General features: G+C 62.2%; 1 protein-coding gene across 1 annotated transcript; it reads left to right on the forward strand.

Moving 5' to 3' along the window:
- The first annotated feature begins 2,454 nt into the window (after window positions 1–2,454).
- FSCN1 (fascin actin-bundling protein 1) lies at window positions 2,455–14,380 on the forward strand. Its single transcript, XM_049791322.1, has 5 exons — window positions 2,455–3,305; window positions 10,605–10,761; window positions 11,248–11,369; window positions 11,631–11,798; window positions 11,906–14,380. Exons 1-5 carry the CDS (start codon window positions 2,483–2,485, stop codon window positions 12,106–12,108), a joined length of 1,473 nt encoding a protein of 490 aa, XP_049647279.1. The 5' UTR covers window positions 2,455–2,482; the 3' UTR covers window positions 12,109–14,380.
- Window positions 14,381–14,911: the final 531 nt, after the last annotated feature.

Consider the following 14,911-nt stretch of genomic DNA (forward strand, 5'->3'; position numbering starts at 1 on the left):
TCCCTGATCCGGCTGAAAACCATCTCCCGTGTCCCTCCCATCCCTCTTTCTCCGATTTTCTGTTTCTGCACATTTCCCCAGCAAACAGCCCATTTTCCCCAGCCAGCTCCCCTCAGTGAGCGCGCAGGAGCGTGCATGCAGCCGGGGCGGGGGGGGCCTTCAAATCTGCGACCCCAACCACGCTCCTCTTTATTTGGGTTTTTTTCCATGTTATAGACATGGGAAGCGTCCCTGTCCCCAAGGAGCACCGGGCAGCACTCCTGGGCAGTGCAGGCAGCTCACCTACACCCTGAAAAACGGCCTCAAAATACGCCCCCCCTTGCACAAAAGCCCCCGTGTTTTGCTTCTGGCTTTGCTGGGGGAAATTGAGATTCCCCAGGGCTCAGATGCTCCAGCCTCGCTGGTGCCTGGCACAGGGTGTTGGGATGGTTCAGAGATGGCAGCGCGGGGGGGGGGGCACGGCATTTTTCACCCTTCTCCCCTTCTGTCCTGCAGCCTTGCAGGGTGGCCAAGACCCTGGGAGGGGCAGAAGGGTGCTGGGGGGGGGGGGGGGGTCTGGCAATGCAGGAGGAGTCTTGCAATAGGATGGGGTCTTGCAACGCAGAGGGGAATCCTGCAACGCAGGAGGGGGGCTTGCAGTTTAAGGGGATGTCTTGCAATGCAGGGGGTGGTCTTCTAACGTGGGGGGGGGGATCCTGAAATGCATAGGGGGTCTTGCAGTGTTTGTGGGGGTTTTGCCCCGCAGGGGGTGTTCTGGCAACGGGGGGGAATGTCCTGCGATTCAAGGGGGGTCTTGCTGTGCAGGGAGGGGTCTTGCGACCCCAAGGGTTTTTGCAAGGCGGAGAGGAGTTTTGCAACGGGGTGGGGGGTGTTGCATTGCAGGAGAGGGGTCTTGCAAGGCGGGGGGGGTCTTGCAATGCAGAGGGGCTCTTGCAGCGTGCAAAGGGTGGCCTTGCGAGGAGGGGTCTATATAGTGGAGGTCTTGCAACGTTGGGGGGGTCCTGCAATTCAAGGGGGATGTTGCAACGCAGGGAAGGGTCTTGCCATGCCAAGGGGTCTTGCAATGTGGGGGGGGGTCCTGCAATTCAAGGAGTCTCTTGCTGCTGTGCCAGAAGGGGTCTCGCCATACAGTGGGGACTTGCGATGTAGGGGGGGGTCCTGCAATTCAAGGAAGTTCCCGCGATGCTGGGAGGGGTCTTGCCACGCCATGGGGGTCTCGCGATGTGGGGGGGGGGGTCTTGCAATTCCAGGGGGGCTCTTGCAACGCAGCGGGGTCTCGCAAGGAGAGGTGGCGGGGGTGGTGGTCTTGCAATTCAAGGGAGCTCCCGCGATGCTGGGAGGGGTCTTGCCACGCCGTGGGGGTCTCGCAATGTGGGGGGGGGGTCTTGCAATTCCAGGGGGGCTTTTGCAACGCAGCGGGGTCTCACAAGGAGAGGTGGCGGGGGTGGTGGTCTTGCAATTCAAGGAAGCTCCTGCAATGCTGGGAGGGGTCTTGCCACACAGTGGGGGTCTTGCAATGTGGGGGGGGGTCTTGCAATTCCAGGGGGGCTTTTGCACCACAGGGAAGGCTCTTGTGATACAGTGGAGTCTCGCCAGGTGGTGGTGGGGGTGGTGGTCTTGCAATTCAAGGAAGCTCCCGCGATGCTGGGAGGGGTCTTGCCATGCTGTGGGGGTCTCGCACTGTGGGGGGGGGTCTTGCAATTCCAGGGGGGCTTTTGCAACGCAGCGGGGTCTCGCAAGGAGAGGTGGCGGGGGTGGCGGTCTTGCAATTCAAGGAAGCTCCCGCGATGCTGGGAGGGGTCTTGCCACGCCGTGGGGGCCTCGCGATGTGGGGGGGGGGGGTCTTGCAATTCCAGGGGGGCTTTTGCAACGCAGCGGGGTCTCACAAGGAGAGGTGGTGGGGGTGGTGGTCTTGCAATTCAAGGAAGCTCCTGCAATGCTGGGCGGGGTCTTGCCACACAGTGGGGGTCTTGCAATGTGGGGGGGGTGTCTTGCAATTCCAGGGGGGCTTTTGCACCACAGGGAAGGCTCTTGTGATACAGTGGAGTCTCGCCAGGTGGTGGTGGGGGTGGTGGTCTTGCAATTCAAGGAAGCTCCCTCGATGCTGGGAGGGGTCTTGCCACGCCGTGGGGGTCTTGCAATGTGTGTGGGGGTCTTGCAATTCCGGGGGGGCTCTTGCAACGCAGCGGGGTCTCGGCAAGGAGAGGTGGCGGGGGTTGGTCCCGCAACTGGAGGGGCCCCTGCCTGCCCCGGGAGGGCTCCTGCCCCGCTCTGCGGCGAGCCGGGGCGTGGGGGGGGGGGGGGGGGGGAGTGTTAGGGGCGGGCGGGGGGTCGCGGCGGCGGCGGGTGGGGGGGGTGCGTGGGGGGGGGCGGCCCCGTTGGGCGGGGGCGGGGGGCGGCGCGGCGGCGGCGGGGCTATAAAGGCGACGGCGGGGCGGGCGCGGCGGTCGGCGGCGGCGGCGGCGGCATCGGTGGGAGCAGGATGACGGCGAACGGGACGGCGGAGCCGGTGCAGATCCAGTTCGGGCTGATCAACTGCAGCAACAAGTACCTGACGGCGGAGGCTTTCGGCTTCAAGGTGAACGCCTCGGCCGCCAGCATGAAAAAAAAGCAGATCTGGACGCTGGAGCAGGACGGGGAGGATTCCAGCGCCGTGCTGCTCAAAAGCCACCTGGGCCGCTACCTGGCAGCCGATAAGGACGGCCGGGTGAGCTGCGACAGCGAAGAACCGGGTCCCGACTGTCGCTTCTTGGTGCTGGCCCACGGCGACGGGCGGTGGTCGCTGCAGTCCGAGCCCCACCGCCGCTTCTTCGGCGGCACCGAGGACCGGCTCTCCTGCTTCGCCCCCGCCGTCTCGGCCACGGAGAAATGGAGCGTCCACCTGGCCATGCATCCCCAGGCCAACCTCTACAGCCTGGCCCGTAAGCGTTACGCCCACCTGGGACCCCGCCGCGACGAGCTGGCCGTGGACCGCGACGTGCCGTGGGGCGTGGACGCCCTCATCACCCTCCTCTTCGTGGAGCAGCGGTACAGCCTGCAGAGCTGCGACCACCGCCTGCTCCGCACCGACGGGCGCCTGGTCCCCGCCGCCGAACCCGGGACCGCCTTCACCCTCGAGTTTCGTTGCGGGAAAGTGGCTTTTCGAGACGGGGAGGGGCGTTATCTCGCCCCTTCGGGCCCCAGCGGGACCCTCAAAGCGGGTAAAAGCGCCAAGGTGGGCAAGGATGAGCTCTTCGCCCTCGAGCAGAGCTGCCCGCAGGTCGTGCTCCGAGCTGGTAACGACAGGAACGTCTCCACCCGGCAAGGTACGAGGGGATGGGGTGGGGTGGGGGGGGGGGGTCTCTGGGGTGTCACCATCCCGGCTTGCCCCCCAGCATCCCTCCAGAACAGGCACCCACTGCAGCACTGCCAGCCCCTCTCCCCGGCCCTCCGGCATCCCGCTGCCTCTCTGCAGCAGCAGCCCCACGGGGTGCCCCCCTGCACCTCTCTGCCATCACCTCTTTAGGGTCTCCCCCCCCCCCCCCCCCCCCAGCTTGAACCTTTTGTCACCCACTATCCCTACACCCCTCCCCTGAAGTCACAGTCTCCCCAGGGCACCCCCCCCCCCCCCCGCACCCCTCCAGCGTGGCTGCCCACCTTCCCTCCCCCAATCCCTCCATCATCATCCTCCCACCTTCCTCCTCCCACATCCCCTCCAGCATCTCCTGCCTGGGGGACCCCATCCCTCCAGCACCCCCATCCCTGCAGCATCACCTCCAAAGGCTGCCCTGGGGGGGGGGGAATGGTGAAAGGCCTGCCTTGGGGTGCAGGGATGGATTGGGGGGGGGGGCTGGATGGCGTCTGCCCTTGCTGTGAAGGAGGCAGAACTGCTGGCCGTGGCTTTCTACCTGCAGAGCTCATTGTTCACCCAACAAAGCCTCCACCAAATTCCCCCTTCCCCGAGCATCGCTGAGCCACACACCCTGCAGAGCGGGACCCAGTGGGGAGGGCTGTGCTCCCCCCCCCCCCCACCTCCATGGGGCTGCAGTTCCCCCCATGGGGCTGCGATCCCCGGTGGGTGGAGGAGCGAGTGCCACCCACCCTCCCGGCCTCGACCGCGGTACAAAAAATGGCTTCGCCAAAAACGCTCGCGTCGAGCCGTGACCTACATCCACCCGCACAAAGGCAACCGTCCCTCCGTCCCCTCCGCTCGCCGGAGAGGCCACCGCGCCGCCTGCCTCGAAGGTTGTGGCCACACGGCGCAGCTCCCCGGCCACATGGCCGCCTTCGAGCACCCAGCGTCTATCCTAATCCCCCCACCCCAGCTTAAGGGGTGCTTGCTGGAGGACGGGGTGGGGGTCCCCGCTCTGCAGGCAGGACGATGCTGGAGGTGCACGGCTGCGTGCCGTGGCCGGGCCGGTGTGGGAGCCCCGGGGCGCATCACCGGCGTGCCAAGTCAGGCCGGCACACGCCGGGCGCGGGATGGGTGCGAGCATGTCTCGCTGCAGCAAAGCCTGGAGGAACAAGCAGCGGGGAATTTTTTTTTTGTGTGTGTGTGTATATATAATATTTCAAGGTTGCAGCTTAACCCCCATCCGTGCCTGGGCAGCTCCTCGCAGGGAGCTCACCACCTTTCTCCTTTCTGAGAGCAAATCCTACCCTGCAAAGCAGCTCCTTAAAAAAAACCAAAAAACACCAAAAACCAAAACAAAAGAAAAACGCCTGCAAAGATGGGCGGTGGGGACTATTTGCCCAGACGCAGGGGTTTGGGGGAAGAAGAAGAGGATGGCGATGGCGGGAGGCTGCCGCAGCGCCGTGGGGGGAAGGGCTGCTGCAGCCCTTTGTCACCGGAGATGGGAAAACCAGATGTGGGGGGAGATGTGCGGGATGGGGCGGCGGCAGCGGGGGACCCCACGGCACGGGTGGGAGCGCTGCTGGCAGACCCGCCGGCTTTGTGTGATTCGGGATGCATGGGGGGAGTGGAGGGTGGGAAAAGGGGGGGGGGGCTGCAAATCTCCCCAGCAACAGGGGGCTCTTGCCTGCGCCCGGCCCCTTTCCAAGCAAAACACAGCAGGGAGGGGTGCGCTGGGTTTGCACATCCTCGCTGAAATCCATTTTGGCCAGAAAAACCATTTCCACCCGGTTTATCCTGCCTGGCAGCGGCGAGAGACTGCGAGCCGCAGCTCTCCGGGGCTCGCCCTCCCTTCTCGTGTCGGGAAAGCGCTTTTTCCCAAGGTTACGGAGAAGGCAGCCGAAAAACAGCCGTCGGAGGAAGCGGTTGCAGACAGCCCTTTCCCCCCGCTGAGCTGATAAGCGCCACGCTGCTGGCAGATGCGCCGGAGGCCGCCGGGGATGGAGGATGCGGGATGCGGGCAGGGAGCGGCTGTGGCTCGCTGCAGGCTCCTGGGAAAAGGCAGCTCGTGCCCGTGGGGAGCTGGAGAGGGAGCGGGGATGGAGGTGGTCACCCCCCCCGCCACCCTTCCTGCTCCATGGGAGGAGCGGGGATGGGGTCACGGGGCTTTTGTGGCTTCCCTGGCTGGGAGCTGGAGCTGGTCCAGCCTTGGGGAGAACGTTGTCCCACGAGTGCCGAGTCAGCTCCTGGCTCGGAGTCTCGTCCCCGCGATGGCCGGCGTCACCATCCCCTGCACACAAGGGCGCTGGGGACCACGACGCCAGCCATCCCAGGGTGTGGGGTGGGGGCACGAGGTGGGTGCCCGTGCCTCTCTGCACCGGGGGCTGGGGGCCACCCTGGCACCTCTCCCCTGCCTCAAGCTGCAGAAGGATGGGATCCCCGGGCTCCATGAGAGCCCCCATCTCCCCAGCGCACCTTCAAACGGAGCCGAGTCGGCAGAAAGCGGCCTCCTCCCCGGCTCAATGGCTCCTTTCTAGCCCCGGCTGCGGCAACAAAGGGCCCTTTGTGGGCGCGAGGGTCCCCAGGGGCAGAGCGCTGGCGTCCTCCCCGCTCCGCTGGGCCCCTGCCAGCCCCCCGCCCGGCGGAGGTGTGCCGCCTGCCTCCCCCATCCGCATGGGGGGGAGAGGATGGGCCGACTCGGGAGCGAGGCATTTCGGGAAAAGGGGTCCAGGGAGGGGGGCTGAGGGAACAGCGCGGGGACGGGAACGTGGCTGGGCCGTGCCAGTTTGGCGATGGGGAGCTTTGCTCCGGGGCCAGGGGTCCTCGGGGCACGGGGTGGATCGGTGGCGTGCAGCCACAACCAATTTCCACCGTTCCCCCTCCCCGGTTCATCTCAGTGCCGCAGCGAGGTGGGGAGACGCGGCTCTGGAGCGGGGGGGGGCACAACTGGGGGACACGTGGCCTCAGCCGCAGGTTTTCATCCAGAGATGCCAAGTGGCACGTTGGCGCTTGGCGATACCACGAAGCCACAGGAAATCCATAGGGAAGGAGGGGTGGGTTTTCCAGGAAATCTGTGTTTCACCCCTGCAAGTGACCCCCTTGCAGAGCTGCACGGACCCCAGGTGCTCCAGGCTTTGCTTTTAGACAACATCGGGCTTGGATTTATGTATGGGGACAACATAAACCCATCCGAAGGGCAGGGAGGGGACAAGTCTCGAGGCACGTGTGCGGCTGCAGCGTGGGGTGGAGGGTGTCAAAGCCCTGCAGGGCCACCGGACCTGACCTGCATGGGCAGAGCTGGCTGCAGCATCCCCTGAGCTGCCGGGGCACGAGGACCCGAAACCCTGCCCTGCCACCCACGAGGGCTCGGGGGGGCTTTGTGGGGTGCTGCCGGTGTTCCCTCGGAGGGAGGCGGGCTCGGGTTTTATCTCTTTTTAGGCATAACCGTGGGTTTTTTTGAAAGGGAGCCTCTGGGGAGTTGGAGGATGGGAAAGGTGCAGCGTCCCGGCTGCTCCTGGTGCTGGGCAGGGCTGGGCAAGCCGTGTGGGCTCCCAGCCGTGGAAAGGCAGGGAGCAGGCAGCTCCTGATGTGTGGGTCTGCTCCCTGTGGGTCTGGGCATGGGGGCTACTCCCGTTGGCTTGTCCCATCGGTTGGCCGTGGTCCTCCAGGCTCTTGGCCTCCTCTCCGAGGAGCATGTCCCACTGGGATGGCTCGTAGGACGCCTTCTGCGTGAGTTTAATGTAGAGGGAAAGTCTTCTACGTGCCATAAATGCCCCCCACGCGGGGTCTGTGGCCCCTCATGGCACGGAGGTTGGCACAGCCACAGCAAAGCGCTGCTCCTTGAGGTGGGAGAAGCTTGTCTTTTTGGGAGCTGTGTGCGTGCTCTGGGATGGCCGCAGGTCTCCGTGTGCATCCGCCGCCCTGGGCTGGAGGCCAGGGAGGGCTGAGGCATCCATCCTGCAAACCCGTGGGGTTGGCAGCGGCTGGAAATCTCGGCAGCCGAGGATTTGGGAAGCCCTTTCCTGCTCCAGCCTTTCCTCCCCATCGCCCTTCCCCAGCTCGCTGGGACCTCGAGCCCAGGGACCTGGTTTGGGGGCACTCAGTGTTAAGAAGCCCTGGGGGGACACACACCCCCCCCTCAGCCCCCCCCAGCTCCCACCTCCAGCCTCTGCATCCTCCCCAAGTCCCCCACAGCAAAGGCATGGTGCAGACACGGCCGAAGGCCATCCCACGCTGGGAATTTTGGGGGGCACATGCACGCCTCCGCTCTTCGCCCCCCGCCCCGAAGCGCCGCCTTGCCTCCGAGCTCTCGCCCCCCTCCCGCCTCCAGCTGTAATTAGCAGCTTCGTCAAGGTCAGGCAGAGTCGGTGCCTGCTCCAGACTGTAAATTTACCAAGAGCAGTAATTAAAGCGTGATTGCAGCGGCTCGGCCGGGCGCTGCGGGAGAGCGGGCGGACGCCGGCTCCCTGCCACAGCCCTGGGCTGCAAAAAGCAGTGGGGGTGGCAGGAGGGACAGCGTCTGTCCTCCACCGTGGGGACATGGGGACATCGCTCTTGGACCCACCATGGTCCTACCACCTCTCAGCCCATGTTTCTTCCAGTGTTTCTCCCATCCTGCCCAGTTCTGACCCCCCCCAAACCTCCTGCTCCAGTTCGGTTACAGCCCTTTGAAGCCTTCTTCTGCCCCAGCCGTAATTGCATTCCTTTCTGCTGAGTCGATGTAACCCAACCCAGCGCCTCTTTCGGGGAGGGGGCGGTGGGAGACCCTCCTGCTGCCGAGGGCCGGGGGAAAGCCAAAAAACCTCGGCTCAACGGCGAGAGCGTGGGCAGTCGCACGGCAGCGGGGTGGGGAGGCTGGTGGGTTCGCCGTGGTCTGTGGCGAGGGTCTCTGGGGAAGAGGGGACGGTGTTGGGAAGCTCTCGGCACTCGTCATCTTGTCGCCAGCCCGTCCGAACCCGCTCTGCGGAACAAAGCATCCCCCCCAGGCTCTCCCCATCATGGTGCCTTGCGGCTCAGGGAGCTCTTTCCCTAAAAAGCGCAGCGAGGAGGAGGGAGCGCTGCCGCCCGCTTCCCTCCCATCCCTGCAAACCGCAGCAGCAGCTTTTGCAGGTTTGGGGGGGGTTCAGGGGTGCCGGTAGCCTTGGATGGTGGGCTACATCCCCCAGCATCCTTTCCCGCAGCTCAGTCTCTCTCTGTGAGCCCCCGCAGAGCCCCTCTCTCCGTCGAGCAGGCAGTCGTATGGCTCTCGAGGGGGGCTGGAGCAGCCTGCCGCGGCGCTGCTTTCCCGGCGGGGGTGCAAAATTAAAACCAAATGTTTCCACCGAATCCGCCAGCTCGGCCCCCGCCAGCAGCCCTGGGAGGCGGCGAGCGTGGGACGACCACGCGAGCCGAGGACTTGGCCGGTGGGGTTGGTGGCCGTGCAGCAACCCTCTGTTCGTCCCCCCCACAACCTCACGCTGCCCCAAATACCCCGGGGAGCAAAGCGCCGGGGTGGCTGCGTTATCCGTCAGGAGCTGCAGAAGGTGTTGGAGGATGCCGGGTGGGAGAAGGGGATGCTGTGAACAGGCAACCGTGTGGCAGCCATAGGACAGTTTGGGCGTGGGAGATAAGATTACAGCCGACAAAGCAAAGGCTTCAAAACCTAATCTCTTTGGGAAAGGTGGGAGGCTGATACACAAAGCAGAGGCTGCAAAGCGGAGGCTGCTTCCTGGAAGCCGCTGGATGGGGATGCCTGTTGGGAGACGGGGCGATGGGAAAAAGCCGCCAGGTAGCTGGGTCTGCAGTTTCTGGGGGAAGACATCTCCATTTCCAAGGCCGATAGCTGGTGTGTGGAGGTAGATGGTCCCTCCCCAGGTGGGTCAGGACCTGCTGGGTACAGCTGGTGGGACTTGCTGGTGGTTTTCCAGTGCAGAAGAGCCACCGAGGCTGCGGTCCCCGAAGCCTTCCCAGCAACCGTGTATTGCAATGCTTGAAATCCCAGCAGCCGACAAACTGGGAGGCAATACGCTGCGGAGGTGCACGGGGCTGAACACATTGCCAGCCCCACAAGCAGGTCCTTGGCTCCGGGAGAAGGCAGATTTGGGCAGAAAGGTTGCACGCACGCTTTGCGTCCTTTCCAGGACCAGGTGCATGGTTGGACTCGAGCCCGTAGCACCCATGCAGCGGGGGATGGATGTGGGTGCTTTCTGCTCTGAAAAACTCATCCAGTTCCTCTAAACTGCAGTCTGTATCGCCGTCTCCCCTCCCCGGGCTGCTCTCACTGGTTGCAGACCCATGTCCCACTGGTGGTACTGGGGCCCGTCTCTGCTCATCGTGGCTGTACGCAGGCAGGGAGGAGCGGGGCTGAGCACCGCATCCCGGCTCCCTCCCCAAAACCCGACACGGCAGCTCGGCCGCTTTCCTTTGGCTCCGGGCTACGGCTTGTGACTTGAATCCCCAAAGTATTTTTAGGCAGAAATCCACCAAGCGGGAGAGCTCTGGAGAGGATTTGGCCCCGCCAGCCCTGACTAAGCAGGTTTGCTTGGGCTCAGTGCCTGTGGGTGGATGTGCACGTGGCCCGGGGGGGCCGGTGGTGGCCCCAGGACTGTGGCCGGTGGCCCCAGGACCGGCGGCACCCACCTCCGAGGCTGCCGGGGCAATGCTGTCTCTGGTCCCTTTGGTGCAGGGACGGGTCATCCTGGCTGGGGGACGGGCTGGTGCCGATGGTTTTTTGGGAGCCAGGGAAGGGGTTGGCTGCCTCAGGACTATCCCGAGGCTCCTCTCCCTGCAAACTTTGCCGTCGCAACGGGCTGTGACAATTTACGGATGAAAAACGGTGCCACGGTCCTTAAACATGCCACGAGCTGGGGATTCATAGGTGGCGCGGCGGCCTCTGCTAATGGATTGAATAACCTGGCTGTCACCTCCGGGGAAAAAACTGCAGCCCTTTCCTGTGTGAAATATCTAAGTTGGTCTTTGCTCGGTGCTTAATCGTGATGGAGCTGGAGAGTCCTGAGCTGAAGCTCATGGCTGCCTCAGCTCAGTCCAGCCCTCATTTATGGCCTTAACACTCGAGCAGCCAAATAAAAACCTGGATTTGAACCCAAAATGCCAGAGGGGAGATGCGTGCGAGGCATTCGGGAGTGACCAAAGCTCACCCAGGGGAGCGGGATGTCTGCTCAGTTGGGTTTCCCCGGCTTTCCCGGCACCCAGACCTGCCGGAGGTGGGTTGGGGTCCCCCCTCCGGTGTGTGTCCCCCCCCCCCCCCCGACCTCCATCTGCCTCTGCCCTGCAGGGATGGATCTCTCGGCCAACCAAGACGAGGAGGGTGACCAGGAGACCTACCAGCTGGAGATCAACAAGGACACCAAGAAATGCGCCTTCAGGACCTACACTGGGAAGTACTGGACCCTCACCTCCAACGGGGGCATCCAGTCCACCGCCTCCACAAAGTGAGTCCCCTGTCCCCGGCGGCTCTGGGTCGTGCCTGGGCTTCGGGGACCTCTCTTCCTCTCCCAGGGGAATCCAAGGGGGATTTTTCCAGCCGAGGCGCTTGCCCTGAAACACTTCCCAGCGAAGGCAGTGAATTCCCCGGAGAGCTGGGGCCGGGTTGAGGCTTGCCGCCCGCAATGCTCGGGAAGTCCTTCGGGCCACGTAATCCTTCCCGGCTGGCTGGGGCTGTCGAAATACTTCACCCTGCAGGTCAACGCTACGCTAGCTGAGAGCCGTGTGGAAACCCTAAAAGTGCATTTGGCTGCCTGCCTGCAAGGCGAGGGCTTCCCATCCGGATGGCCACCATGATGTGGCTCATCCCACAAAAAAAATGGATCGAATCGGGGTCTCCTGACCCAGCCATGGCCCTTTTCTAAGCCGGCAGGGTGGCACCGGCAGGGTGCCCGTCTGTCATACCCCGCTGACCACCCTCTCGGCCCCCGCAGGAACGCGAGCTGCTATTTCGACATCGAGTGGTGCGACAAGCGCATCACCCTGAAAGCTGCCAACGGCAAGTACGTGACGGCGAAGAAGAACGGGCAGCTGGCGGCCTCCATGGAGACGGCGGGTAAGGGACCCCCTTAGGGACCCCCGTGCCACGCCGGGGTGGCAGGGGACGAACAAAGTCCCTCCCCGAGCCAGGCTTCTCTTCCAAGTGATGCTCAGGGATGCGGGCAATAACTTTTCTTAATGACCGTTTCACACGCTGTGAGATGGGGGGACAGATGGGGTGTGTGAGAAATGGGAAAGGGGGGGGTTCAGCCAGGGTCCGGGCTCTGCACCCCCCCCCCCCAGCTCGCTCTCACAGCCCCTTTCCCCTCCGGCGCAGGCGAGACGGAGCATTTCGTGATGAAGCTGATCAACAGGCCCATCATCGTCCTCCGCGGCGAGCACGGCTTCATCGGGTGCAGGAAGGTGACCGGCACCCTGGACTCCAACCGTTCCTCCTACGACGTCTTCCAGCTGGAGTTCAACGATGGAGCCTACAACATCAAGGGTGAGTCCCCGGGGGTGGGTACGGGCTTAGGGGGGGGGGGGTGATGGCTGTTGGGGTCCCCGTGGTGGCTCACGGGGCCACCTTGTCCCCTCTCCCTCTGCCTGCAGATGCCACCGGGAAGTACTGGATGGTGGGGAGCGAGTCGTCCGTCACCAGCAGCAGCGACACCCCCGTGGACTTCTTTTTTGAGTTCTGCGACTATAACAAAGTGGCTATCAAAATCAATGGCAAATACCTGAAGGGCGACCATGCCGGGGTCCTCAAGGCATCCGCCGACGCCATTGACGCCTCCACCCTCTGGGAATATTAATGCACTTTAGCGTACCTCCCTCCCATTGCCAATTTTTCTTTCCCCTCCTCCGTCCTTTTTTTTCTTTTGGGTTTTGTTTCTCCTCTCTGTAAAATGATTTTCAGACCGGCTTGCCCTTCCCTCTCTCCCACCCTAGAGTCGGTGCGTTATGTGGGAGGTGGGTCTCCATAAATCTCTGTCAGAACTGGAAAAGTGATGGGGCAGCCTGCCTATAGCTTTGTAGAGGGGTCTGCCTCTATCCCCCCCCCGCCCTGCCTCCCTCCAGGTTTGCTGGGCTTGGAAACTGCCGTACCCCCCTCCCGGCCCCGAGCATCACCTTAGGTAGTTTATTTTCCTCTCAACTGAAAAAAAGGGAATAAGATCACCTCTGTGCTCGCTTCTGCCATATCAGTGCTGGTACCACCTCGGTCTGTGCTGCCAGTGTCCCCCGGAGCGCCCGTCCCATCCCGTCCCGCTCCAACCAGGGGCAGAGTGACGGTGCTGGGCTCAGCCGGCTTCTCCCAGCAGCTTCTCTCCGCTCCTGCCTTTCGGGGCAGGATTCATCCCCAACTGAGCCGTATGAGGTGACCTTACATATCACAGCATCCCTGGGGATGGGGCTGGCGTGTGCCGGCACGTGTCCCCGTGGAAGGGCCAGCAAGCTGCCCCCCTCCCTCCCATGCACCTGGAAATGATTTTTTTTTTTTTTAGGGTGATCCCATCTGGAAAGCCTCAGCCTTTCATCTCATGGAGCCCCGTGCTCCTTGTGTCCCTCCTTGTGCTTCTGGCTCTGGAGAAGCATCTCAGCCCCCCGTGGTGGGTCCAGCCTGGCAGGCGCCTGCCCCAAGGCTGCTGTGTGCCTGGGAGGGGATGGCGCTGGGGGGGGGATGCAGGTTAAGCCCGTGCAGGGTGGGGGGGGCTTCATCCAGCCCACCTCCAGCGCCGATGGGCTTTGGTCCCCGCGGGAGCCCAGCTGGCCAATGCAGCCCCCCACCTCCACGTCCCCAGGCAGTGGCTGGAAGCATAAACTGCAGATTTTGGTTTACAGAATAGAAAAAAAGTTCCTTAGCAAACTTTGCACAGTGATATTTGCTCAGTACCTTTGTTGTTGTTTTTTTTTTTTTTCTTTTTTTTTCTTTTTTTTTTTTTTTTTCTCTCATCAAATACTGGAACAGTGAAGCAAATCACTGAACAGCTAATGTTGAATTAGGAAGCGCCCATTCCCACGGGCTCCCCCGAGGAGGGCAGCTCCCGGTCCCGCTGCCCCTGGGGCCTGGCTCTCATGCCATCGCAAGCCTACTGGAAAAAAAAAAAAAAAAAAAAAAAAAAAAAAAGGAAAAAAGAAAAAAAAAAAAAAGACCAAAACAGTATTTTTGTTAGTCTCTATTTATATATGCTCTCCATGGCACTGTGTTACCAGCTGTTGTCTGTACTAGGTCTGCATTAGAGTATAACGCTGTTTGTAACGGGTGATGCTGACGTGTTCGTTAGGGTGTTGAAAGGCACTTTATCCTTTGGGGCCTTCCCGGGGCCGGTATTTGCTCCCTGCAAACACACCAAGGAGCCTTTTCGCCCCCTTCCGCGGGCTCCCACCCCCCCAAACCGCCCCACGCCAAGGGTGCTCGCGGCATCGCTGCCGTGCCAAAACAGGGCTCGTCCTCTATCTCCAGAGGCGAGGTAGGGGACTCATCAGCCTTAAAGCCATGCGGAGGGCTAACCCTCCCGTAAGAGCTTGGTGCTAAACTCTCAGCTGGGAGAGCGAGTAACCCGTCGCCCTGCCAGGGGCAAAATTTCGGGGCCGGGGTCCCTCGCCGGCGCAGTGGGATCCCGGCTGGGACTCTACCTCGGCTCCGCGCTCACATCCAGGGGCTGCCTGCGTTTCGGCTCACGCGGGGACCGCGCTGGCCCTCGAAGGACCGAGTGTCTTGATGAAGCCCTGAGTGACCCTGTGACTTGGCGCGCACACTTTTTCGCTGGCCTTCGCCCTGTTCCCCGTGTTGCCTCCTCCCCGTTCCCCCATCGCAGTTGGAACCATGTTAACTCCCGCTCCGGCTTCTTCCGTGTGACACTAGGTCAACATCTCTCCTGTCTCCTCTTATCGGGTGTCGTGACTCTGAAAAACCATCTCACTCTGAAAATTTTAAGTTTTGGGTTTGTTCGTTTTTTTTTGGTTTTGGTTTTTTTTTTTTTTTATTATTATTTTTTTTGTAAGTGCCATTTGTATAACTTAAAAAAAAAAATAGCTTCAAATGGAGAAAGATGAATAAAAAATAAAACCTGCATTCGGATACAAGCAGTTGTGCGTGGTTCTGCATGAATATGAGCGCGGAGCATTTGGGGCGGTGGAGCTTTTGGGGGCCAAATCGCTTCACGAAGCTTGAGCTGGCTCTAGAAAGCCCAGATGAGTTGGTGGGAAGGGAATGACGACCAAGAAGCTCATTTCCACCCAGCAGGCTTAAAGCCGAGGCTGGATCGCCTCTGGAGATGCTCGGAGCAGCCCCAAGCCACCGAGGCCAGGGATATCTTTGAGGATGGGTGCCCCATGCGTGGGTCAGGGAGATGTGCCAGCAAACCAGTTCTCCTGCCCTCGGAGCTGGGAGTGAAGCTGCGAAGCAGCTGCTTTTTTTTCCCTCGGGCTCAGATATTTGTCCCCCCCCATACGATGCCCGCGAGGGGGAGGCACCTGCCCGGAGGGAAGAGCGATGGGATGCTGGTTCTGGATACACGGCATGGTGGGGTTCAGCAATAAGCCCCGTCCTCCTCTGCTTGGTTATATGGAGAAAGGGAAGATTAAAAAAAAAAAAAACAACTAAGGATGGGAGGG

This window comes from Accipiter gentilis, chromosome 33, assembly GCF_929443795.1.
Source record: "Accipiter gentilis chromosome 33, bAccGen1.1, whole genome shotgun sequence".
NCBI classification, from domain to species: Eukaryota; Metazoa; Chordata; class Aves; order Accipitriformes; family Accipitridae; genus Astur; species Astur gentilis.

Bases quoted from the DNA above. Each gene is read 5' to 3' on its own strand.
- FSCN1 (XM_049791322.1), top strand. From the start codon at position 2,483: ATGACGGCGAACGGGACGGCGGAGCCGGTGCAGATCCAGTTCGGGCTG. The intron at 10,762-11,247 runs GTGAGTCCCCTG...CGGCCCCCGCAG, and splicing joins CAGTCCACCGCCTCCACAAA to GAACGCGAGCTGCTATTTCG. The intron at 11,370-11,630 runs GTAAGGGACCCC...CCTCCGGCGCAG, and splicing joins GGCCTCCATGGAGACGGCGG to GCGAGACGGAGCATTTCGTG.